At 44.0% G+C, this 24,638-nt stretch overlaps 1 protein-coding gene and 1 pseudogene across 4 annotated transcripts in view; one reads left to right on the forward strand and one right to left on the reverse strand.

Moving 5' to 3' along the window:
* The first annotated feature begins 255 nt into the window (after positions 1 to 255).
* Positions 256 to 24,638, forward strand: part of RASGRP1 (RAS guanyl releasing protein 1) — an 83,327-nt gene continuing 58,944 nt past the window's right edge. For all 3 annotated transcript variants that reach the window (XM_080648339.1, XM_080648338.1, XM_080648340.1), the window contains exons 1-2: positions 256 to 460; positions 4,995 to 5,179. In XM_080648339.1, the coding sequence (XP_080504465.1) occupies positions 426 to 460; positions 4,995 to 5,179 (220 nt within the window). In that variant the 5' untranslated portion in view covers positions 256 to 425. The remainder of the gene's footprint in view (positions 461 to 4,994; positions 5,180 to 24,638) is intronic.
* LOC308254218 (large ribosomal subunit protein eL21-like) lies at positions 22,959 to 23,444 on the reverse strand (annotated as a pseudogene). Its single transcript has one exon. The product of its transcript is annotated as a large ribosomal subunit protein eL21-like (transcript).

Here is a 24,638-nt window from a genome sequence, read left to right on the forward strand (position 1 = left end):
CCTCCTGCTCCCCTGGACCGCACCGTCGGGCTGGGAGAGGTAGAGGGCTGGGACCAAAGGCGAGGACTGGGAGAGGTGCTGGCCTCCGGGCACTACCCAGGACTGGGGGCAGGATTCGTAAAAGAGCCGCAGCCGCTGCACTTTTCCTACAGCTGATAACATCAGTGGGCGTGTCAGGTGGTGCCGGGGAGTGTGAGTGCGCGCGCCGGTGAAGGCAGGAGGGCGCGCGCACAAAGTTTGTGCCGGCGGGTGCGCGTCGGGCGGGCTCGCCCGGCTCCCAGAGCGGCTGGTGGGCGGCCCGAGGGCGGAGAGGCCCGGGGCGAAGGGCCGCGCTGGCAGCGGCAGCGGCCGTGGCGAGGCGATGCGCCCCGCCGAGCCCGTCCCGCCGCGCTAGGTGAAACGTATCCAAGAGTGCGGCCGCGGCCATGGGCACCCTGGGCAAGGCGAGAGAGGCTCCGCGGTGAGTAGGGGCCCAGGCCCTCGGGAGCGCCGATGTCCTTCATCGGGGCGGGGGCCGGGGTGCGGGCAGCCTCCAGAGGCCTCTCGGGGGTAGAATGTGGGGCGGACGACATGGGAGTCTTCTCTAGGGGAAGTTGCCGGCGACTAATGGGGACGGCAGGCTGAGGTCTGGGGAGATGCGCACAGCGGAGACTAGCGCAAGGGACGGTCGCGCCTGGAGTGCCCAGATCTTCGCACGGGGAAATGGGGAAGGGAGCTGGGCTGTGCGGCCAGAGTTCGCTCGGCAAGCTCCGGGATTGCAATGACCTGCCTCCTCCCCCAGTTCCTCGCTGCCACGCACCTGGGACTCCCACTCGCGGACTTTCCCGGACGCCCGCACCTGCTGGGGCTCAGGGCTCCCGGAGCGCCACCTGGCGGTCTCTGCCGGCCCTGCAGGTCTCGGGAGGGCCCAGAAAGGCCGGTAGGGCTTGTAGCGAACAAGCAGAGGTCAGGGAACCATAGCACCTGGGGGAAACCTGTATTCCCCTCCACCCCACTGGGACTCTAGAGAGATGTTTCAGGAGGGTCTTGGGGTGCAGAATAGGAAGAGTGACCGTGAGTGAAAAAGCTCTTGTGAGGAGAAAGAGGCCTGGAAGTGCCAGCCAACTTTGAGTTTGTCCACCAAAACGCTGGCATGGGACAATTGCCTAGACAGGGGCCTGCGCTCAGAATAGGGCTGGGCACGTTGTGCACTTTCCACCTCCATCCACATGGACTCTGTGTGACGGCCATGCCCAGCTGCACAAGCATGCTCAGAAGAGGCGGGAAGCTTTGCCCTGCTGGACTTTCTAAAGCTAAAGGTCCTTGGTCCTTTATGCACCCCACCCTGTATCCCCAAGGGTCCAACACTGTACCTTGCACTAGAGCGAGGCGAAGGGCCTCAGTACTTTAAATAGAGCCATTTGGGGGGAGGGAACGGTCAGGACTGGGAGGAATCCTCACTAGAAGCCAATAAAAGCCACCTTGCACTGCAAAGAGAGCCGTGCAAGTTTCCATAAAAAATTGAACCTTAAATTGTGACCTCCACTGAGGCAACCTGTGCCTGGAGAGGATTTCATTTGAACCAGCTCTGAGTTTTGACAGTGTCCTTCAGCAAACTTAACAGGGCCTTAGCCAATTTTGGCCTCAGAAACCACCTTAAGTTAATTTGTCTCTCTCGAGGACTTTTTGTTTGTTTTGTTTTTTTGTGTTCTTTTTAATTCACAAGGGGAATGGCTACTATCCTTGAAAGATATGCCTTTGAAGATTAGGGTCTATTTGTTCTATGGATTACAACACCTTCAAGACCTGACTATAGAGAAGTCTTTTATTAATCCTATGTACAGCCATTTCACTGGAAGGGACAGTTTTGAAGGTTTGTCACAAAGTAGCCAGTCAAGAAGCTGCACAGAAGAGCTGAGTTCCCCAGGTCATGGTTCAGATAACCCCCTCTCCCTAGACCTCTCAGGTCACAATTTAGTTTCTAGTAGTTTCTCTCCTCCCCGGTTTCTCATGCCCCGGCCCTCAACTCTCTCTGGGCTCCATAGTTCCCAGGTTGCATTTTTCTCTCTCTCTCTCTCTCTCACACACACACACACACACACACACACACACACACACCAATACTCCCTTCAAGTTTTTTCTTTCTACTTGAATCTACCCCAGTCCTTTTTAGTTCCGGTAAAAGCATCTCACCTTGTGAACTAAAGTGGTTTCTGTTACTGCTGACATGAGGAACCATCACTAGAATTAGAACCAAGGCAGTTTTCAGGGTCCTCAATGATCATTGCTACCAACTGAGAGAGAAAGTGGGATTTTCCTCGTATCCACCAGCTGAGAGACTGAGGGAGACACATCCGAGCCCCCAAGGGGAGAGCTGTGTGTGGAGGCCCAGCCTCTGCTTGCAGGTGCCTCTTCTCCAGGGGTCAGGGAGAGGTACTGGAAGGCCTAAGAGAAAAAGAGGGCTGTACTGGGAAGGACTTTATTGTTCTCTTTCCCAACTCTGCCTTGGGTGGAGATCTTAATGGTAAAAAGGCAGCCGCTATGGCAGAAAGCTCACTAATCCCAACAGCTAACAACCAGCCCCGGGTTTGGAGATTGTCAGTGCTTCCTGGAAGGGCAAGGCGCCCAGGTGGGGAGCAAGCCATGGGCGCAGGAGGCCTGCCTTCTGCCTGTCTCTGCACTGGTGGCCGGTCCCATTGCCCTTCTGATCCTGGACCCCCACACATCTAGTGAACAGCTTGGAGATGACCATGGAGAGCCCACGCAGCCTCTGCTCTGAGGACTGTCCCGGGGACAGGCAGGAGGAGGAGGGCCCCAGATTCAGCCTTTATATGATCAGCTATGATGTCAGAGGATGTTACTTTTGTCTCAGGTTGAATTGACCTTCCAGCCTCTCTTGCTCATTCTGATGGAGTGAAAAGTGCATAGTTTCAGGCACAGTAAATCTCAATTAAGCAAACAGAGCCAGAGAGGCGCTCAGTACGCATCCCAGATCTAGCACACAGAAGTTGTACTTGAGCAAGTCATTTAGCCTCCTTTAGACGCAGTTTCAACATCGTGAAATGGAGGTAATGTCTCTCTGGGATGTACGCTTTAAAGACCATGCAGATCCCCAGCACAGTGCCTGCCATGTCGTAGGTTCTCAATTCATGGTGGCCATTATTATTTCCTCTCATTTTCAGGTACTGATCTGCTCCTGGGGCTATCTGAGGCCCTGGGTAAAAATCAGTAATGACCAGAAGTCCTGTAACACCGTCTTTCAGAAATCCCTGCCTCTGGTTAGTAGGTTCCTAATAGACAATTACTGGTTCAGTTTCACTGGGACCACCCTCAGTCGGAACAGAGCTCAGCAGCCGCTGCCAGCCCAGCACCCTGTAGTGGTTGTGAAATGCAGGGTGTTCCCTCCACAGGTCTGGCTGTGTCCTGAGTGGCCCCATCGTTCAGTAGTCTTCCTTCACAGGCTGTGTATGCCCCAGTGTTTTATTTTGATTTCAGCGCTCTTTTAGCCCCTTCTGGGTGAGATTTCTTGTCAGAGAAACTTTCCCCAACACTCCAACTGCAACTGGCTCTCCCTTCCCTGAGAACATCACAGCCCTTCCCCTTGCCACTCACAGGACACTTAGGATTGATAGAGCTCTCTTTCCTTGGTCTGGGTCTGTTTCTCCAACTAGAGTTTTGTATTGAAGAACTTAGAGATAGATGACCTTTATACAACATCAGCTAACATGTAGTTAATATGATTTCCAGTTTACAGAGAGCCCTTACATATGTAGACTGTCCTACTGGCCTTCTCTGACCCATCACGATGTCTTACCCATGGAATAAGCACTTACTGATTAATGGGTGCCCTCAGGTGTTCGGCAAAACACATAGGGAGCAGCTAAAGTTATGGATCTGGGCATATTTCTTTTTCCTTTTCTTCTTGCCTCCTCTTGGCAAACTGTGAAGTAAGCAGGCACAGTAGGGAGAGAAGAGTTAACAATATGCTCAAAGAACTTACAAGTAACAACACCCATCACTAGTGAACCTTCAGAGATGATGGAAATGTGCCTGTGTGTGTGTTTATGTTTTTTAATGGAAGGGAAAACAAAATGCTCAATTAACCTTCATGTATCATTTTGCAAACAACGTAACTTATACTGAGAGGTCATGATCAAAGGTAAAGCTAGGTGAGAGTGGGCAGAGGTGACCTATAGGCACGCCTAAGCCTTTCCATATCCAGGCGTGTTCTTTTGGATTCAGTTCTGGAATGAAGCTCTCATGAGCTCTGCTCCTCCACACCCCGCCCCCCCCCCCCCCCCCCCCGCCCAAATAGGTAAGGACCCAAGTACAGACTTAATGGAATGGTGTCTAATGATAAAAATGACTCATAACGATTACCTGTATTATCAATCATGAAAGACAGAATCTTAAAACCCACCAAGATTTGTGAGAAAGGCAGGACTAGCTTAAAATCTAAATACCACCACCCTCACCCCTCACCCCTCCTCACCCCCTGCACACTGGTCCTCAGTCTTTGACTTTTCACCCTAAGTCCTTAAAGATGTTTCTGAGGCCATCTGGGTTTCTACAGGGTGTTGTTCAAGATGAATGAATTTAGCCAAAGATGAGGCCACCTGACACTCAATTCTGAAGACCCAAGTCAGTGGCCTCGAGGCTGAAATGGAAAAGTATTGCTAGGACCCGAGGACTGCCCAGGTACCCCTGCCTCTGCCTCTCCCCTCAGGCAAAGGAGACAGCAGGCCGAAGCATCCTAACCCCCAGAGGACAAGCCCTACTCCCAGCCCTGAAATCTCACCTTGTTGTTTGCTTGGGAGATGTCTCTTTAACAGCCAACCAGTCCGTTTGGTGCATTTGCCAAGTGGGAGGGGTGTATCTTCTATCAGCCCAACTCCCAGGATTAATTGTCTTATCTCTAGTCCTTCCTCTCTAATCTGCCTTCAGAGCGTGGAGCTGCCCGCGTGTTTGTCCCCTGGCCGCTCCTCTTGCACTCACTGCCTCCTCTCTTTCCCCAGGAAACCTTCTCATGGCTGCAGAGCTGCCCCGAAAGCAAAACTAGAGGCGAAGCCAGCCAGCAGCCCCTTCCCCTCCCACCCCAGCCTGGCCCAGATCACCCAGTTCCGGATGATGGTGTCTCTGGGACATTTGGCCAAAGGAGCCAGCCTGGACGATCTCATCGATAGCTGCATTCAGTCATTTGGTGAGTGGCCCACATGCATAAAAATCACTATCCTACTTTGTTCTTCCTTAACAAGTGCTTCATAGAATAGCAACCTAGATTGCATTTTGGCTTTAAAAATAGATTTTGAGGCTTTGAAATTCTGGAGAGGGTGCGCAGTGCCTGCGGCACATGACTGTGTGGGTGTAACAGGTCGTGATGAGAGGTGTGATTTAAAGTGAGAAAAGTTACCGAGGAGAGTTTGCATTTTTCTTCGGACGGAGGTTTTTCTCGTGACAAAAAAAAAAAATCATTCGATGCTATTGTGCGTCTGGTGCTTTGACTTTTTGTCCTTGTGTTCTTGGGGCACACAAAAACTAGGTTCCATGAGCAGACTCTATTATCAAACAGAAATGTGAAAGTCTTTGAATCATTTGGACAAAAAAGTCTTAATAATTTCCTTTACAATCTGAGTGGTACTTACAGAGGACTAGGAAGCGATCGGGTAAAGCATGGAATTTCTGTGACTGGAAGATACTGATTAATAAGCATTGCAATTGTGGGTCAAAGATCTGAGAAGCATGCAGACTCACTTCGGCAGTGAATTGCCTAAACGCTGTCCTCCGTCATCACCCCTAATCACCGTGAAGGATGCACCCCCTAGGGCAGCTGACAAGCAGTTATCTGCAAAGATGCCCTATTTTTTAAAAATTTTATAAGCACTGTCTTTCCCTTGGTTGTTATTTGTGAAATAGTGATGGAAAAGTACTAAATATTTTCTCCCTTTAAAAAAAGGAATGATTAAAATGGATGGAAAAGTCACAGATTTCCCCTCTGCCCCCCTTTTGAGCCCCTCATCTCCCACCATGAAGCAGAGGAGCCCTAGTGGCTCAGCTCGGAAGCGCCTGCCCAGCCGGCTCCAGGAGCCGAGCCACCAGGGAGGTGATCACGTCCCAGGTAGGTAGCACGGCATGCAGATGTGCTGGAACTCAGAGCTGGGATTCCTGGCTGGACTTGTTTAGTGCTTGGCCAGACCTTATTTCTAGAATGGGGAAAGGCTTGACACCTCAGGAATATTCATTTAGTGCGCTTTATTACAACACTGAAAAGAATAGTTTTGATGATTTCAACACTGTTTAAAGCAATTGTTCTCAAATGTTAGTGCAGAATCACATGGAGGATTTTTTTTATAATACATTTATAATACATTTGCTCCACCCCCAAAGTTTCTGTTCCAATGGGCCTGGGGTGCAGCCCAAGAATTTACATTTCTAACAAGTTCCCAGGCAGCGATGCTGATGCAGCTGATCCAAACAGCCCGCTTTGCTTTTTAACCAGAAAAAGAGGGAGCATTTTTATTGTTTGTTGGACCTTCGCTTTAATTAAATTTCTATTTATTTACGCTTTAATTTTTTAGTCAGGGATGAAGTCGGGAGCAGAATGAATGGTTTTCTACTTCAAATTAACCTCCCTGGGAAATATGCATGCAAGGAGAGGCACTAGGACACAGTGGAGCCTGGAGGAAGCGCAGCTGTGATAAGCTGTTCTGTCACCTCGTTTCCAATCGAACACGCTGCAGAGTTCCCCACACAGGCGTGGTAGTCAGTGTGCTGGTCTATAGCAGGGCACTATGACTATTTCACGCACAAAGATTTTATTCTCTTTCCATTTCACTGTTGAGAAAACGGCGACCAGCAATGTATTTATTTATCATGCTTTCTTCCTCCCATGTCAATCATGCAGCTGCTGGCTGATTATTAACCTTCAAATAATCATGACATCAATCTGAAAAATACATGACTGATTCTGCAGTCCTTCCCTGAAAGAACCAAGCCCAGTCCACGCCCCTCAAGAAATAGTACATTGTTTCCTAGAATATGTTGAACTGAAGGATGTACCTTAAAATCCCAAAGCTGTAACAATCCCAGAGAGTCTGATAGTCTTTGATGCTTGATCAAGAAGCATTGAAGTCCCTGATTGCCTGTGACGCTGTGCTGGGCAGTGCACACGAAGAATGGCAGGGACTGGACCCCTGTCCCATTACTGGAGCTTAGGATACCTGAGATATGCCCTGTTCAGAACAAAAGAAAAAGATACAAAACACAGGGCAGTCATAAGCGAAGTGCAGGGAGAATAAATCCTTTATGTCCTGTAGAGTTTGAGTCAGTTCACCTCCAGGGTGAGGGCATAGATTCGGGAGAACAGACAGTGTTTGTTCAAACCCCTCTTGGGGCCGTGGGAATGTTTCAGGAAGGCAGGAAGGCAGGAAGGTTAAGATCGCAGGGCTTCTCGTATTATATTCTGTGGAGTTTCCTGCCACAGAATTTACATGACAGGGGAAAAGAAGAAAAGACACCGTACGTCTGGAGAGAACGGGAGACAGCACTTAGCCTGTGATTTTTGAATGGTTGGTAGTCAGTTGACGGGAGGGGAGTGAGATTGAGCTGCAGAAGTAAGGGGGGTGGGGATGGGCAGCAGCAGCAGAACTATGTCCTTGGGCTCCTCAGAGGTGATGGGAGAAGGGTGCAGAGTGAGGCTAATGTTTCTCTTGAACTTAATCTCACTGGTTATTTCTCAGCCTTGGGTAGAGAAGTTATCCTAGAATAAAGTCATCTAGTTCAGCTTTGTGTTAATGAGGTTAGATGCCGTCGCAGTTTAATATTCATAAAAAATGGAGGGAAATAGTACTGGAGGATTAGGGAAAACTGTTCTTATTTTATGGTAATCTCTCACTTCAGACCTTGATATTGGCCACTTCTTCCAATGTGAACAAAAAATTGTTTCGAACATAAAGACTAATTAATTAGTTCATGTATGTTCTACTGCTTTCCCAGCCTCACTTGCATGCAGTTGCTTTGAGGGGGGTTGAATTGGCTAGAGCTGTGCTGTCCAATATGGTGGCCACTAGCCGCACATGGCTGTTTACATAGACATTTCAATTAATTAAAATTATATCAGGTGTGAAATTTAGTTCCTCTTTCAAATGCTCAACAGCCACAAGTGGTAGCTGCCTCCGGACAGAGTAATAGAAAGATTCCCATCATCGCAGGAAGTCTGTGGGGCGTGCTGGACAGGGTAGACGGCCGACTTGGAAGGGAAAAGCAACAAATTTTCTGGAAACTGAGGGATTTGCATATTTCTAGCATCTCTAGGTAATAGTCTGAGTACTCCCTGAGGCCTCGTGTGCATTTGGCAGTCTTAACTGATGGCTCTCTCTTGAGTAATGTTGGCCACGAGTTACCACCCACATTGTTCTCAGAGGAAGGACTTACTACAGTACTTTTAAGAATGGGTGATCAGCCCTGGCCTGTTTGGCTCAGTGGGTAGAGGATCAGCCTGTGGACTGATGGGTCCTGGGTTTGATTCCGGTCAAGGGCACATACCTCGATTGCAGGCTCCATCTGTGTGTGGGGGAGACAACCAATCAATGTGTCTTTCTCACATCGATGTTTCTTTCTGTCTATCTCTCCCCCACCCTCCCAGTCTCTCTAAAAATTAATGGAAAAATATCCTCTGGGTGAGGATTAAATAAACAAATAAGTAGTTAAAAACAAAAAAGGAACGGGTGATCAGCACCCACAAAGTAAGTGTCCTCTTGCAGGCCTCGGGCAAGTCTCCCAGTGTCATGTACAAGGTTACAGATTTGGGATTAGAAACTCAGAACCTTGAGTCAGTTCATTGCTTTACCATGAAGCAACCACCCCCACCTTCTGTTTCAATCAGAGATCATGATTTACATTCTCAGCCTATTATGGGGAGTTAATCCACTCTTCAGCTGAGCACAATGAAGCAAATCATCACAACCTGGTACATTGATGTCAGATGCATGTGAGTCACACCCTCTGTTTCAGAGGTAGAAAAGACTGACAAAATCATCTGGGCTTTTTAAAACGTTTTTCACTTCGTAGGAGGGCTGCCAACATTGGGGACCGAGTGGAAGGCTTCAGACGTCCAAATTCCCAAAGCTCTTCTCTTGTCCTTTTCTGAATACAAGACAACTTCTGACAGCATCAGAAAGAAGGCTGCAAACACATCCCAGAAAGGGACCATCCGGAGGCAGCTCTGCTGCTTTCCACTGGGGTGTGGGAGGAAGCTACAGGTCTTTGTCTTACCTGTCAGTGTGAGGGGAAACACAGCTTAGCCTAGTATCTTATATTTAGAACTAGAGGCCCGATGCACGAATTTTGTGTAAGGGTAGGCCTTCCTTCGCAGCCCCGGCCACCTCCTTTGCAGCCCCGGCCGCCTCGGCCTGCCCCCCAGCCCCGGCTTTGTCCAGAAGGTCATCTGGATGGTTATTCCGCTGTTAGGCCATTCGGTCGATTTGCATATTATGCTTTTATTATTATAGATGTTGATTTTTTTTTTTCTTGGAGTCCCATATGTATTGATTTCTTTTAAACTCAAAACAACTCTGAAATAGGCAGGTCAGCTATTATTGTCTCCATTGGACAAATGAGAACATTAATTGAGCCTCATGCCCCCAATCTAAGGGGAAAACATGCTACTCATGTGCTCCTTCCTCTGCCCCAGCAGCCCCTTGGCCCCTGAGCTGAGGCAGGCTCAGGTCCCTCTCCAAGAAGAGGCTCCCTTCACTCAGGGGAAGCCCACAGGCCACACAGGGCCGGCCTGTACCTGGTCCCACATCCTCCCCCAGGTTGGAAATTAAACTCCATAAAATATGAGAACTTTATATTGGACCCCATCTTCATAACGGGTGTCTGCCTGAAATTTTCTCTTGAACAAAGTGTTAATTGATTAAAATTACCATGTGCCTTATATTAATGCTATCCAAAGACCTCCCAAACTAGAAATACCCCAAAACCTCAGGTATATATATCCCACACCATGGAGCAGCTGGATGTTAAGGGTAAAACACTACACCTATTTTTAAAATTAGAGCCAAAGAAGGCACTCACTCACTTGGGACCACACACAGTTCCCTCCATGGCAAAGGGAGGGGTGGGAGTCCCTCACCACTCTGCCACTTAGAGTCTGCGCCAAAGCGAGGTGCCCCTAGGCAGCAGGAGCACAAGACCAGAAGCCCGGGACTGTGATAGCCATGGGCACCCAGACCCAAGAATGGGCAACTCCAGGCCACAAAGCCAAGCGTAGGAGCAGCAAGGGGCTCGCGCCTGGGCCACTGTTGATGACAGGCCCTCCACAGAGAAGACCACAGCTGACAAGTAGCGTCCTCAGTGGGACCCCCAACTGCTGGAAGTCCTGGCCACAGGTTTCACATGTAAAGGATGGTCCTCCGGGCACTCACTTCCTAAGGCTTCCAGGCGTCAGCGCAGCTCACAGGCATGACTGTCCTTTTTTAAATTCATGGACTGAATTAATTAGCATTCTGTGATCAAGATGCTGTTTATTCTAAGGAGCCTCTTTGCTGCATGTTTGACAGGCTGGCAACACCCCATGCCCCGGACTGGCATGTCTGCCTCTCATGGATGTGAGATGAGGAAATGGGAAACCCCCTTTACTCTCTCATCTGTGCTCTCCTGTGGGGAGAGGGGGTATTTATTGCCGACCTCCCACAGTAGTAGAGGACAGCGGCAGTCATAAAAATGCTTGTGCATGAGGTTGAAAGTGTCTCGGGAATTCTGAGCACTGTAGTTCAATAAGTCCATCCAGAGAGATGAGATTGACTGCTGAGAGAAAGAGACAGGCAGGCAGACAGATAGGTCTGGACCAGTGGTTGGCAAACTCATTAGTCAACAGAGCGGCAAACTGCGGCTCGCGAGCTGCATGTGGCTTGCAAGCGGCGGTTTGCCGACCACTGGTCTAGACTGATGGTGGTTGGCTCTGTAGGCTGCTGAGCTTTACCTGAATTGGTGCCATGAATATTTTTTTTTCTCTTTCAATTGATAGAAAATTGAAGCTCATGGACATTAGGGAACCTATGGATTGTGGCCCAGCTCATTAGTGAGAGGGCCGCTGAGATCTGAACTCGGTCATTTATGTCCCAGGCCCATGTTCTTCCCATTCTGCCAGAGGTTCTCCACCCTTAACATGAGCAGCATCGGGGAGGGGGGTTCATCTTTCAGATTCCTGAGGGCCCACTCCAGAGATTCCCACTCAGCCGGCAGTCACTGTGGTTCTGACGGACGTGACATGTGAACTGATGGCACGCTTGCTTCTTGGACACCCCAGATCAGTGGTCGGCAAAGTGCGGCTTGCGAGCCGCGGTTTACTGCTCTGTTGACTAATAAGTTTGCCAACCACTGTTCTAAGGGCTTAATCACAAGGAACAACAACAGCCTGTAATTATTGGAATCAAGAGTCTAGGTCAGTGGTCGGCAAACTCATTAGACAACAGAGCGGCAAACCGCGGCTCGCGAGCCGCATTTTGCCGACCACTGACCTAATTAGGAGAAGGTAATACTTACCATTGTTTTGCTCCTCTCATCTAGTATCTTATAAAACAAAGGAACATTATACCTTAAAGAAAAGGAAATCAAATATCAGTGAAATTGAAATTTTTTCTTAAAGAAGTGACAGTGGAACTTAAAAACTAAAGCTGAGATTCTCATTCTGGACTCAAAGTTATCACTCTGTAGGGTTTTTTTGTTGTTTTGTTTTGTTTTTGTTTTACATTTACCTCCTCTAAAAATTCCCCATGGTTTAACTATCCCTTATTTTTGACCAACCGACCCTCAATTTTGTGAACTTCTGTTCTTCATGTCTTACATGCTATCTCTATTTGTTTCTGATTCCATCTGTTTAATCATTTGCCTTCATTTCATGCTACATGGTAACAGGGCCTATTAATTTGTATATATAACCAAGCTTTTGTTGAGTGTGTTTTCATAAGTTTGTTTGCTAACTATATCTCCAATTTTGTAAACTATCTGTTCATATCCTTTGTCTATTTAACACATTATTATTAGATGGTTGCGAAAGCTTTTTACCAAAAAAAAAGCTTTTAACTCTTTGAATACCACATGCTTCAGGAATTTTTTCCCCTCATTCTCATTTCCATTTTTACATTGGTTTATATTGGGGATTTTAATGTACAGAAATTTTACATTTTTATGTAGTTAAATTTTCCATGTTTTCTGTTATCTTTTCTTTTATTAACTTGAAAAAATATCCCTATTCCAAAGATTTGGTGAATATTCCATTATTGTTTTCATCAAGGTTTTATTAAATCCATTCTGTGATATACAATAATTCTATAATCCACTGTGTGGCTGGTCAATAAAAGTTTGTCAGTAAGTTTTTGCTGGAGAAAAAGAAGCCTTCAGATTTGTTTCTGAGATTGTCACTGGCTTAAAACCAGAGTGTTTAACAGTCACTTTGCAACACAGAACCTCAGTTTCCTCTCCCTGTGGTACTGCTGAAATGATTTCTGAGACTGAAAATATCTGGGAGAAGTTGTAATGAGATCTTAATAGTGAATTTGAAGAAAGTCCTATAGGAATTTTTATATTTAAAGGAAGTACTTTTGATCTATTTGCAGATCCAATATCCTTAGGGTGGGGACTTAGAAAACCAACCAAATTTAAATCCATTATTTCTAAATTATTAATATATACTGAGTCTATATTGTTATTACATACATTTTTTATTATGGTAAAATGTACATAACATGAAATTGACCACTTAAATACATTTCTAAAATATTATTTTAGTAATAGTTAACTCTTAAGTATTTACTATGGACAACACACTTTTCACATTAGTATATTTTATATGCATATTCTTATTTAATTCCCACTCTTTTATAAGTTTATGTATTTACAAAAATCTAATTGCAACTCTGCTCTTATATTTACTTTTTATTTTACTTTTTAAATTTTTTATTTATTAACTAGAGGCCCAATGCATGAAATTCGTGCAAGAGTAGGCCTTCCTTCCCCCAGCTGCCGGCACCAGCTTCCCTGTGGCACCCGGGACCCAGCCTTCCCTCGCAGCCCCGGCTTCTTCTGGAAGGTCATCCAGTCTAATTAGCGTATTACACTTTTATTATTATAGATTGGTTTGAGAGAGAGAGAGACACATTTATTTTTTTCCACTTATTTATGCATGAACTTTAAAAAGTATTCCTGCTCACTTTAGAAAACTTAGAAAATACAGACTAGCAAAAAAAGGAAATTGCAGTCATCTATTCTGCCACCAAGAGCAAGATAAGCAGTGTCAACATTGTTGGGAATACCTTCCTAGATTCCCTTCTGTGCGTGTTGATATGTACTGTAATCACGTGAGCTTTTTTATGGTAAACTCACTGCAATTAACTCCACTTTCCATAATTCACATTTTAAACAATTACACTCTTAAAATCAACATCAGTTTTTATAAATAGGTGTGCTAGCACAGAAAGTTGCTTATTCTATCCTAAAATTGATTTTAAAAAATAATTCTGCCTTAATCCCTTCAAATATGGGACATAAAAGTGACGGTTGCTTAGCAACTAAAATGATTCTAATGAGGAATTAAAAACATTACAAGAAGAGTAATTATTTCTTTCTTTTCAAGGCCAAATGCTAAGTATGATAACCAGGTCACTATAGTTATAATAAATGAAGAAAACAAAAAAAATGTTTCAATTACCTTAAAATTCTAGGTGTGGGCTTTTTTTTTTTTTTAATGTATGAGGGAAGTTAGATGGGTTTTGTGGGAGAGAAGCTTTGTTTTCAGAAACAATGAAAAAATCTTGTGTTCACTAACTTTCTAAGAGACTCAAGAAGTAGACTGCGAAAGATCGGAAACGCTAAGATGCTGCAGTTTGGTCCGTCTGTGATTCTTGTGCAGAGTAGAAAAGATGGCGGCCAGTGGTGTGATGGAGACCATGTTGCCCACTTTGTTTTTTTCAAGAGAGTGGTCAAGGGCCCTGGAGAGATTGCCAAGGTTCTTACCAAAATCTTCAGGCAGGAGATGCTGCCAGGATGGAGCTTGGGTTGGAGGGACACCAGCGATGAACTGAAATGGACAAAAGGAGTGGTGATGGGAGGCACTATTCCTGCCAGTTTTGTAGTGAAGGAGAGAATGGAATAACCAGAGTAGTGAGGCAGTCAGTGATGAAGTCATCCGGGATTTGGGGAGTGGAGGAGCAAAGGTACATACTCCTGGCATCCTTTCACTGACCTCTCGGAATTGCTGTCCAGGACTTATATTGTTTTTTTTAATCTTGTGAACAGCCCCAGTTAAGGGGACACCCAGGGTATTTAGGAAGCCAAGAAATGTCCCGCATTATCATTCATGAGCCTATCTTGTTAGAATATAATTACAGCCTACAGAGCATCCTTAAATCTGATGAGCATTTAATCATTTTGGTTAATTTTACATTCACTTATTGAATGCCAAATGCATAGGGGCATTTTCCTGCTTCCTTTTCCTCTTCTTCCAGTTTGTTGGCATCATGACACCTCTAACTTCTTTCTTTCTCAAGATTTCTTTGGCTCTTTGGAGTCTATTGTGATTCCATATACATTTTAGGATCATTTGTTCTGGTTCTGTTGAAATTGAAAATGCCATTGGTATTTTGATAGAGATCACATTGCTGGGGGTAGTATGGACATTATTAATTCTTCCTATCCATTAGCATGGTATACCCTTCCACTTATTTGTGTCTTCTTCAATTTCTTTTATCAATACTTTATATTCTTTAGAATACAGGTCTTATACTTCCTTAGTTAAATGTATTTTTAGGTATCTTATTATTTTTAATGCAATTAAAAATGAGGTTGTTTTCTTCATTTCTCTTTATGATAGTTTATTTGTATACAGAAATCTAACAGATTTCTAAGTATTAATTTTATATCCTGCCACTTCACTGAATTCATTTATTAATTCTAACAGTTTTTGGTAGAATCCTTCAGATTTCCTGTATAGTATCATGTCATCTGCAAATAGTGGCAATTATACTTCTTCCTTTCCAATTTGGATACCTTTTATTTCTTTTTCTTGTCTATTCCAGTACTATCTAAATTAATAAAAGGGTAATATGCTAATTAGACCAGATAGACCGGACGTCCTTCCGGACAAAGCCACGGCGGCGGGGGCCGAGGCAGAGGCGGTTAGGGGTGATCAGGCTGGAAGGGGAGAGCAGTTAGGGGCGATCAGGCAGGCAGGCAGAGTGGTTAGGGGTTATCAGGCAGGCAAGGGAGCAGTTAGGGGCATCAGGCAGGCAGAGTGGTTAGGGGCGATCAGGCAGGCAGGCAGGTGAGCGGTTAGGAGCCAGCAGTCCCGGATTGTGAGAGGGATCCCAGATTGGAGAGGGTGCAGGCCAGGATGAGGGACCCCCCCAACCCAGGCATGAATTTTGTGCACTGGGCCTCTAGTGTTAAGTAAGAGTGGTGAGAGTGGCATCCTTGTCTTGCTTCTGATCTTAGAAAAGCGGTTTTCAGCTTTTCACTGTTGAATATGTTAGCTGTGAATTTGTCACATAAGGCCTGTATTATATTGAGGTATGTCCTTCTATACTCACTTTGTAGAGAGTTGTGGGGTTTTTTTCAATCAGAAATGGTTATTGAATTTTAATACTTTTTCTGCATCTAATTATAGAACCATGTGATTTTTATCCTTCATTTTGTTTGTGTGGTGTATCACATTGATTTGTGGATATTGAGCCACCTTTGCACCTCTGGATCAGGTATATGATGTGTTTAATCTGTTGTTGAAATCAGTGTGCTAAGATTTTGTAAAGGATTTTTGCATCTATGTTTATCAAGGATATTAGTCTGTAATTTTCTTTCAGTTACAGTGTCTTTGTCTGGTTCTAGTATCAGAGTAGTGCTAGCATTGTAGAATGAGTTTAGAAGCTTCCCCTACTCTTCAATTATTTTGGAATAGTTTGAGAAGGATAGGTATTAATTCTCCTTTGAATGTTTGGTAGACAAACCAGATGGTTTGTAAAGCCATCTGGTGCTGAACTTTTGTTTGTTGGAAGTTTTTGATTACTGATACAGTTTCATATCTAGTGATCAGCCTGTTCAGATTTTCTTTTTTTTCCTGATTCAGTCTTGGAAGATAATGTCTCTCAGAGTTTATCCATTTTTTTCCTAAGTTGTCCAATTTGTTGGCATAGTATTTTCTTATAATCCTTTGTGTTTCTGCGATGCGAGTTGTCACTCCTCTTCTTTCATTTCTGATTTTATTTATTTGGGCCCTCTCTTTGTTCTTGATAAGTCTGACTAAGAATTTATTGATTTTGTTTATCTTTTCAAAGAATTAGCTCTAGTCTTATTGATACGTGTTTTCTATTGGTTTTGTTTAGTCACTATTTAATTTATTTCTGCTTGATCTTTATTATTTCCTTTGTTTGGACTTTATTTGTTATTCTTTTTCTGGTACCTTTAGATATAAGTTTAGATTATTTATTTTATATTTTTCTTATTTCTTCAGGTAGGCCTGCATTGCTATGAATTTCCCTATTAGAACTGCTTTTACTGTGTCCCCAAAATTTTAGAATTTTGTTTTTATTTTCATTTGTTTCAAGATATTTTTTTATTTCCTCCTTGATTTCTTCATTAACCCATTGATTATTTAGTAGCTTGTTGTTTACCCTCTATTTATATTTTTTTCAGTTTTTTCTTGTAATTGATTCTAGTTCTATACCATTGTTATTAGAGAAAATGCTCCATAGGATTTCAATCTTCTTAAATTTCCTGAGGGTTGATTTTTTTGCCAAACTTGGACTATCTCTACTGCTGATTTTTGGGGAATGTTATATAGATATCTATTAACTCTACCTGGTATAATGTGTCATTTAAGGACACTCTTTTCTTGTTTTTTTCTGCCCAGATGTTCTATCCAATGATAAAGTAGGGTATTAAAGTCCCCTACTATTATTGTATTACTATTTATCTCTTCCTTTATGTTGTTAATATTTGCTTTGTGTGTTTTGGTGCTGCTACATTGGGTGTGTAGATGTTGACAAGTGTTATATCCTCTTGTTAGATTGATCTCTTCATCATTATATTAGAGTTCTGGTGCATGAAATTTGTGCACTGGAAGGTGGGTCCCTCAGCCTGGCCTGCGCCCTCTCGCAGTCCAGGAATCCTCAGGGGATGTCTGACTGCTGCAGAGGTGGGAGAGGCTCCTGCCACTGCAGTTGCGCTTGCCAGCCATGAGCCCGGCTTCTGGCTGAGTGGCGCTCCCCCTGCTGGGAGTGCACTGACCACCAGGGGGGCAGCTCCTGTGGTGAGCATCTGCCCCCTTGTGGTCAGTGCACATCATAGTGACCAGTTGTTCTGGTCGTTCTGGTTATTCCGCCCTAACGGTTGCTTAGGCTTTTATTATATAGACTAGAGGCCTGGTGCACGAAATTCGTGCACTTGGGGGGGGGGGCGGTTCCTCAGCCCAGCCTTCCCCTCTCACAGACTGGGAGCCCTCAGGGGATGTCCTACTGACAGCTTAGACCCGCTCCCCTTGGGGAGCGGGCCTAAGCCACAGTCTGGTCTCCCTCTGCGGGAGGTGACCAGGCTAATCAGGGGAAGGTGCCAGCCCCATCACCCCGCTGCTGCTGCCACTGCCGCAGCCGCCAAGGTGTTTTCATCAACACGGACTCCAGTCCCTTCACCATGAAAAAATGACAACTTTCTTTAGGCATTTTCAAGATGTCTCTTTCATAGGATATGACATTTCTTTCTTTTTTTTTATCCTCACCTGAGGATATGTTTCCATTGATTTTTAGAGAGCTTAGAAGAGAGAGGGGGAAAGACAGAGAGAAACATCAATGTGAGAGAGACACTTTGATTGGTTGCCTCCTGCATGAGCCCTGACCTGGGTCCCGGCCAGGGAGGAGCCTGTAACCTAGGTACATGCCCTTGATCAGAATCAAACCCAGACCCTGCGGTCAGCAGGCCGAGCCTCTATCCACTGAGCCAAACTGGCTAGGGCAGGATATGACATTTCTTAGCCCCTCCAGCAGCAGATCTTTGTTTTTTCCTCCAGAAGTGTGGTGGAAAAACCCTAGATCACCTTCTTGGATTCTTATTACCCAAGTTACCAAGAATACTGTGAGTGGTGATGTACAGGGAGCTTAGCCAATGAGCGGTCAGAAAAGGTGTTTCCTCTGCAGTTCATGTGCACAGGACCCCCTGCGTTGTGTCCACTGGGCTTCTGTCCACTGGGCTGGGGGCGTGCCCCAAGCTGCACAGCGGCCACCAGGGACACGCCCCCAGCCCAGCAGCCCTGCGTTGTGTCTGCTGGGCTTCTGTCCACTGGGCTGGGGGTGTGCCCTGAGCCACATGGCGGTGGCTCAGAGCATGCCCCCAGCCCTCCCTCTCTCTGCGGCCAGGCCACGGGATGCTATCGGTGCTGCCATCTTTGTTGCAGAGTGATGTTAATTTGCATATTACCCTTTTATTATCCTATCTAATAAAAGAGTAATATGCAAATTGACCTTACCTCCGCTACACCCACAAACCATGCCCACCAGCCAATCAGGAGTGAATATGCAAATAAACCCAACCAAGATGGCTGTGGCCACAGAGAGCAGGAGGAGGCTTGGGTTTCTCCGGCAATGGAGGAAGCCAAGCTTTCCGCACACCCTGGCGGGCCCAGGCCTCCACTCCAGGCTACAAAGTTTCAATTATAGAAGATAAATAAAGCCCAACAGAAATGGCGGCAGCCATGGAGCTGGAGAGAGCAGGAGGCTAGGGTTGCCCCCGGCGATGGAGGAAGCCAAGCTTTCTGCACACCCTGGCCTGCCTTGGCCTCCGCTTAAGGCTACAAAGTTTCAATTATAGAAGATAAATAAATCCCAACAGAAATGGCTGCCACCACAGAGGGAGCAGAAGGCTTGGCTCTACTCCAGGCTACAAAGTTTCAATTGTAGAAGATAAATAAACCCCAGATACCAGGGCCTCCGCTTGGGTCGCCGGGGGGCGTGGCCGGCCTGCAAACCACCATAGGCCCCTCATCCAGGCCACCCCACGCCCCAAGGGAACCACCACCCTGATCCGGGACACCCTTCAGGGCAAACCAGCTGGCCCCCAGCCATGCACCAGACCTCTATCCTATCTAATAAAAGAGTAATATGCAGATTGACCATCACTCCAACACACAAGATGGCTGCCCCCCATGTGGTCAAAGATTTTGCCCCCACGTGGACATAAGATGGCCACCACAAGATGGCCAGCAGGGGAGGGCAGTTGGGAGGGACCAGGCCTGCAAGGGAGGGCAGTTGTGGGCGATCAGGCCAGCAGGGGAGGGCAGTTGGGAGGGACCAAGCCTACAAGGGAGGGCAATTGGGGGCGATCAAGCCTGCAGGGGAGGGCAGTTAGGGGTGACCAGGCTGGCAGAGAAGGGAAGTTGGGGGTGACCAGGCCTGCAGGGAAGGGCAGTTCAGGGGGACCCAGGCCTGCAGGGGAGGGCAGTTGGGGGGTACCAGGCCTGCAGGGGAGGGCAGTTAGGGGTGACCAGGCCTGCAGGGGAGGGCAGTTAGGGGTGACCAGGCCTGCAGGGGAAGGCAGTTAGGGGCAAACAGGCTGGCAGGGGAGCAGTTAGGCATCAATCAGGCTGGCAGGGGAATGATTAGGGAGTGATCAGGCTGGCAGGCAGAAGTGATTAGGGGCAATCAGAAAGGCAGGCAGGCAAGCAGTTGGGAGCCAGCAGTCCGATGGGATCGGGCCTAAACAGGCAGTCGGACATCCCTCGAGGGGTCCCAGATTGGAGAGGGTGCAGACTGGGCTGAGGGACACCCCCCTCCCCGTGCACGAATTTTGTGCACCAGGCCTCTAGTATTAGATAAGTCCCTTCTTTGTCTCTTGTTACAGTTGTTGTTTTAAATTCTACTTTGTCTGATATAAGTATTGCTACCTCTGCTTTCTTTTTGTTTCCTGTGTATGAAATATATTTTTTCATTACTTCACTTTCAGTGTGTCTATGTCTTTTAATCTGAAGTCAGTTGCTTGTAGGTAGCATATACATGGGTCTTGATTATTAATATACATTCAATCACACTATGTCTTTTGATAGGAGCATTTAGTCCTTTTATGTTTAAAGTAATTATGGATAGGTATGAACTAATTGCCATTTTATTAATTGTTTTCTGTTTGCTTTTTGTTGTCCTTTGTTCCTTTCTTCTCTTTCTTTCTTGTACATTGATGACTTTAGTGATTTATTTGCATTTATTTTTCTTATTTTATGTGTCTATTATAGTTTTTTGATTTGTGGTTACCATAAGATTCATATATTACAAGTGATGTTTTAACAGTCTGTTTTAAGTTCATTGTCATTTAAGTTCAAATGCATTCTAAAAACACATTTTTGCTCACCCCCTTACACATATTTTTGACAACATATTTTACAGCATGTGCGTATCCCTTAATTTATTACTGTAGTTACACATGTTCTTACTATAACTTTTTTCTTTGCAATTTTTCCATCTGCAAACAGGATAATTTGAAAAATTTTAGTTAGGGTGAAAATTAAATAAGATTTTTTTAGTTTGGGTTTTCCCACATACAGATCCTGAGACAAGGATTTAAATACAAATAGTTTACTTTGGGAGATGATATTAGGAAAAACTGGTAGAGGGACAGGGAAGGAAGCTTATAAAGAGTGCATTGTCAAGTGAATTATTACTCAGGGTCAGGATAGAGGAGTTCCGACCCAAGGCAAAGAAGCTGGGCATTTATATACCAAGTTCCATCAGTCATTGGTTAAGGGCTGCTTGTAAGAGATGTTAATTCCTTGCACACAGGTTGGAGTGGGATGGGCCTCCAGAGAAAGTCCTCAGGAATATGGAAGTTGAGTGGGTATGCACTATAGTGGTAAGGCCTGAGAATGTATAGGTGGGGTACTTGCAGGCTCTACTACAAAGTAAAAAATTAAATGCTCAATAAATGTTAGGCAAATATAGTCTATATAAAAATTTATATAAGCAGATTTATCTCTGGTTAATAATCATACTCAAAGTGTATGCAATACAGATATGAACATAGATGGATGTCATTCTGCAGGTGTAAGCATTTATGAGTGGTTCTGGACATTTTCATCAGACTTAAACACAGTCTGTTTTTGATAGATACACTGATGGAATTAGTAAATACACAAGGTGAAAATCAAAATTCAGGAGATAATAAGGCAAAACAAAGAACTTTCATAAACAACACATGAGTAAGAATAAGTGTCTTACACTTAAGTTTTAAAATATTGATTCATATATGTTTTGCATGGAGAAAAAAACCTGTATTAATTATTAATCTTGTGAAAAATACCAAAGTATTTTAATAGATTGTAAATTCAATATAAGCCAATAGTGCCATGTGTCTTCTCAAAAAGTTAAAATAATTTGAGATTGCATTAATAGAAATGGACTTTACAGATTTAGGGATTAGTACCCCAATTGTATTCTGAGGTCCAGTCTTAATGCTGGCACATAGTAACTCTTTGCCCTTAGCAAAGAGTTAATGTTTCTGAAATGCATGTTCTAAAAACATGAAAATTAATACACATTTTTTGTATTATTATGAAAGGTGTTATTAAATTCAGGTTTAATCTCTTTTTCATGCTAGGAATGGAAAGCTAGAGTGAGTACAAAGGAGATGAATAGTGAAGAAATGATACAGAAATAAAATTACGAGGATATAAGATGGCAGTCCCTGAAAAGAAGACAATTGAGTGGCTTTTTCTTTTTTCTTGGTCTTAACCTGTGTTAACGTGTTAAGTCTTGACAGTGTTAAGCATAAAAGAGTTAGTCTGAGTTATTTACCTCCAAAAGGACAGATATAAAATATAAGTGGATTCAAATTTCAGCAAGAAACTGCAACTTCCCATTTATAAAAGTATTCAGAATCAAAACAAGAACTTCCAGTCTGGTCATAATGGAATATTGGGTATTGTTGTTATGTTCCTGCTATAAACAACAATAAAAATGGACAACATGTGAAGCAACTATTTTCAACTATTGGATTGTGGATAAAATGAAAAGACATATCTTGGCTTTTGCCTGGGGGCACTGCACAAATTTTGGTACAGGGAACGAGGGCCTGGAGAGCAGCATCTTGCTTGGCAGAGGAAACAGAGTTTATGTTCAGGGCTTCTGGGATTGCTGGAAATTGTGGAATAGGATACTGGAGAGAAGGGATCTCCTTTAGTCTTTGGCCAAATACTAAACTGTGTATGAATATGCTAAGACTCCATGATACCAATTAGTCACTGGGGGTCTGTGAGTCAGAGGAAGTCTCATAAGTATCATATCACAGTTCCAACCAGTAGGACGGAGAGATATAACACCTTGGGCATTCAGTTAGGATCTGAAAAAGACTGCAACATAGGAGTTGGGTTACTCTAGCCTTAGAATAAGAGCTACCCTTGACCCACACTAGAAAAGCCTAAATCCAGATCTTGATAGTACCAATGTAAGGCTCAAGTAAATTAAATGTCTCAACATTGTATCTGCCATGCCCAGCATATAATGGAAAATTACAATACAGAAAGAAGCAGGAAAATGTGACCCATAAGAAGAAAAAAAGTTCATAGAAATGAACTCAGAGATAGCACAAATGTTGGAGTTAGTCCATAAGGAATTTAAAACAGCTTTTGTAAATATGTTGAAAGACTTAAAGTAGGGTGAACAGATGGGTAGCCTCAACAGAGAAATAGAAACAATTAAAAAATGGAAATTCTAGAAGTGAAAAATAAAATACACCAAACGGAAAAATTCACTGGATGGGTTTAATACTTCATTGGACACTGGAAAAAATACGATCATTGAATTTGAAAACAACTCAATAATTCGGAAAGACAGAAAACAGCAACACTAGAGTTTCAGGTGATACAACTGGAGCTTATGTGGAAATGAAAGGACCTGAAATAGCCAAAACAATCTTTTCATGTTTTTTAACACTACAGAGGTCTTTCCCCCCCACACTTACCATGCCATGACTTCATAGGGGGTGGGTTCCCGCGGCTCAGGCTCCCTTCCATTGGTTCTCACAAAGAGTGCTTCTCTGGTGGAGCAGGCTGACGCTTCAGTGGAACTCAGGTATCTTTCTCTTTGGCTTCCTTCTTTTTCTGATCATTTTCCTTCACACGTTTCAGGAAGCTATCTTGGCTCTTAGAGTGCCTAATATGCTCAGTACGTCCATTAATTCTCTTGGCAAGAATCTTGCCCTTAACTTGCTTGTTCACAATAATGTCAACTGCATGCTGGGTGACACTGTAGACTCTTCCAGTTTTGCCATGGTAACATTTGTGGGGCACTCCTTTTTGAATAGCACGCATTCCCTTGATGTCCACATTATCAACCTTTCTTGTAGTTGCGTATGTATGTGGGCAAAGGAACAATTCCATGTTTTCTGAAAGGCCTAGAGAACCTATTGCGGGTGCCTCTCCTCTTTCCCTTTGTGTTAGTCATTTTGGCGAATTACTGGAAGATGGCGGTTCCGGCCAAAAGGCCAAAACAATCTTGAAAAAGAAGAATGAAGCTGGAAAATTGACAATACCTGATGTCAAAATTTACTATAGAGCTATAATAATCTAGACCATATAAGTATAGACAAATACATCAGTGGAACAGAATAATGAGTTCAGAAATAAATCCACATATATGGGCAATTAATCTTCAACAAAGACACCAAAGTAAGTCATGGAAAAAGGAATGTCCCTTCAAAACATGGTGATGGAACAACTGCTACCCATGAAAAAGAAAATGACTGTGAACTGTATTTCACACCATACACAAAAAATAATTTGAAATGAATCAGGGAGCTAAATATAAAGTTAAAGTAATAAGGCTTCTGAAAGGTAAATAGAATGTTTTTATAAACTTTGGGTAGGTACTTTTATACAGGATACAAAGAATTTACCATAAATGGTGTATTTAATAGGTAAGACTTCAAAAAAATAAATAATTTCTGCTTGTCAAAAGAGCCATTAAAGAAATGGGAGAAAAGCTACAAAATGGGAGAAAATACTCGGTAACACAACTCTTTGACAGGAATTTTATATATTCAAAATATATTTTAAAAAAACTCCTGTGACCCAATAATAAAAAAACAATTAAAATGGACAAAAACACACACATCACAAAGGAAGATACATAAATCCAAATAGACACATAAAAAATCCTCATCATCATTAGGCACTGAAAAATGTGAATTAGAAGCAAAATGAGATACCACTGTTACAGCCACTGAAAAGGCTAAAATTAAAATACAACACCAAGTGTTGGTGAGGATGTGGAGCATCTAAAACTCTTAAGCATTATTGATGCGGATGTAAAATGATGCAATCACTTTGGAAAACTGCTTAGCAATTTCTTATAAAATAAAATATTCACCTACCCTGTAGCCTATCAATTCCACTATGGGGCTTTATGGAAGAGGAAGGAAAACATATGTCTGCAATATAACTTATACAAGAATGTCCATAAGAGCTTTAGCCATAAAAATCTAAAACTGGAACAACCCATATATCACTTGACAGCAAAAAGAATAAGCAGTGTTATTATTCAACAGAATACCTATATATCCATGAAAAGGAATGAACCACTGATACAGTTAACATTGTTTCATCTCAAAAACATTTTGCTTCATGAAAGAGGCATTGC

This window comes from Plecotus auritus (assembly GCF_963455305.1).
Source record: "Plecotus auritus genome assembly, chromosome: 1".
Lineage (NCBI taxonomy): Eukaryota > Metazoa > Chordata > Mammalia > Chiroptera > Vespertilionidae > Plecotus > Plecotus auritus.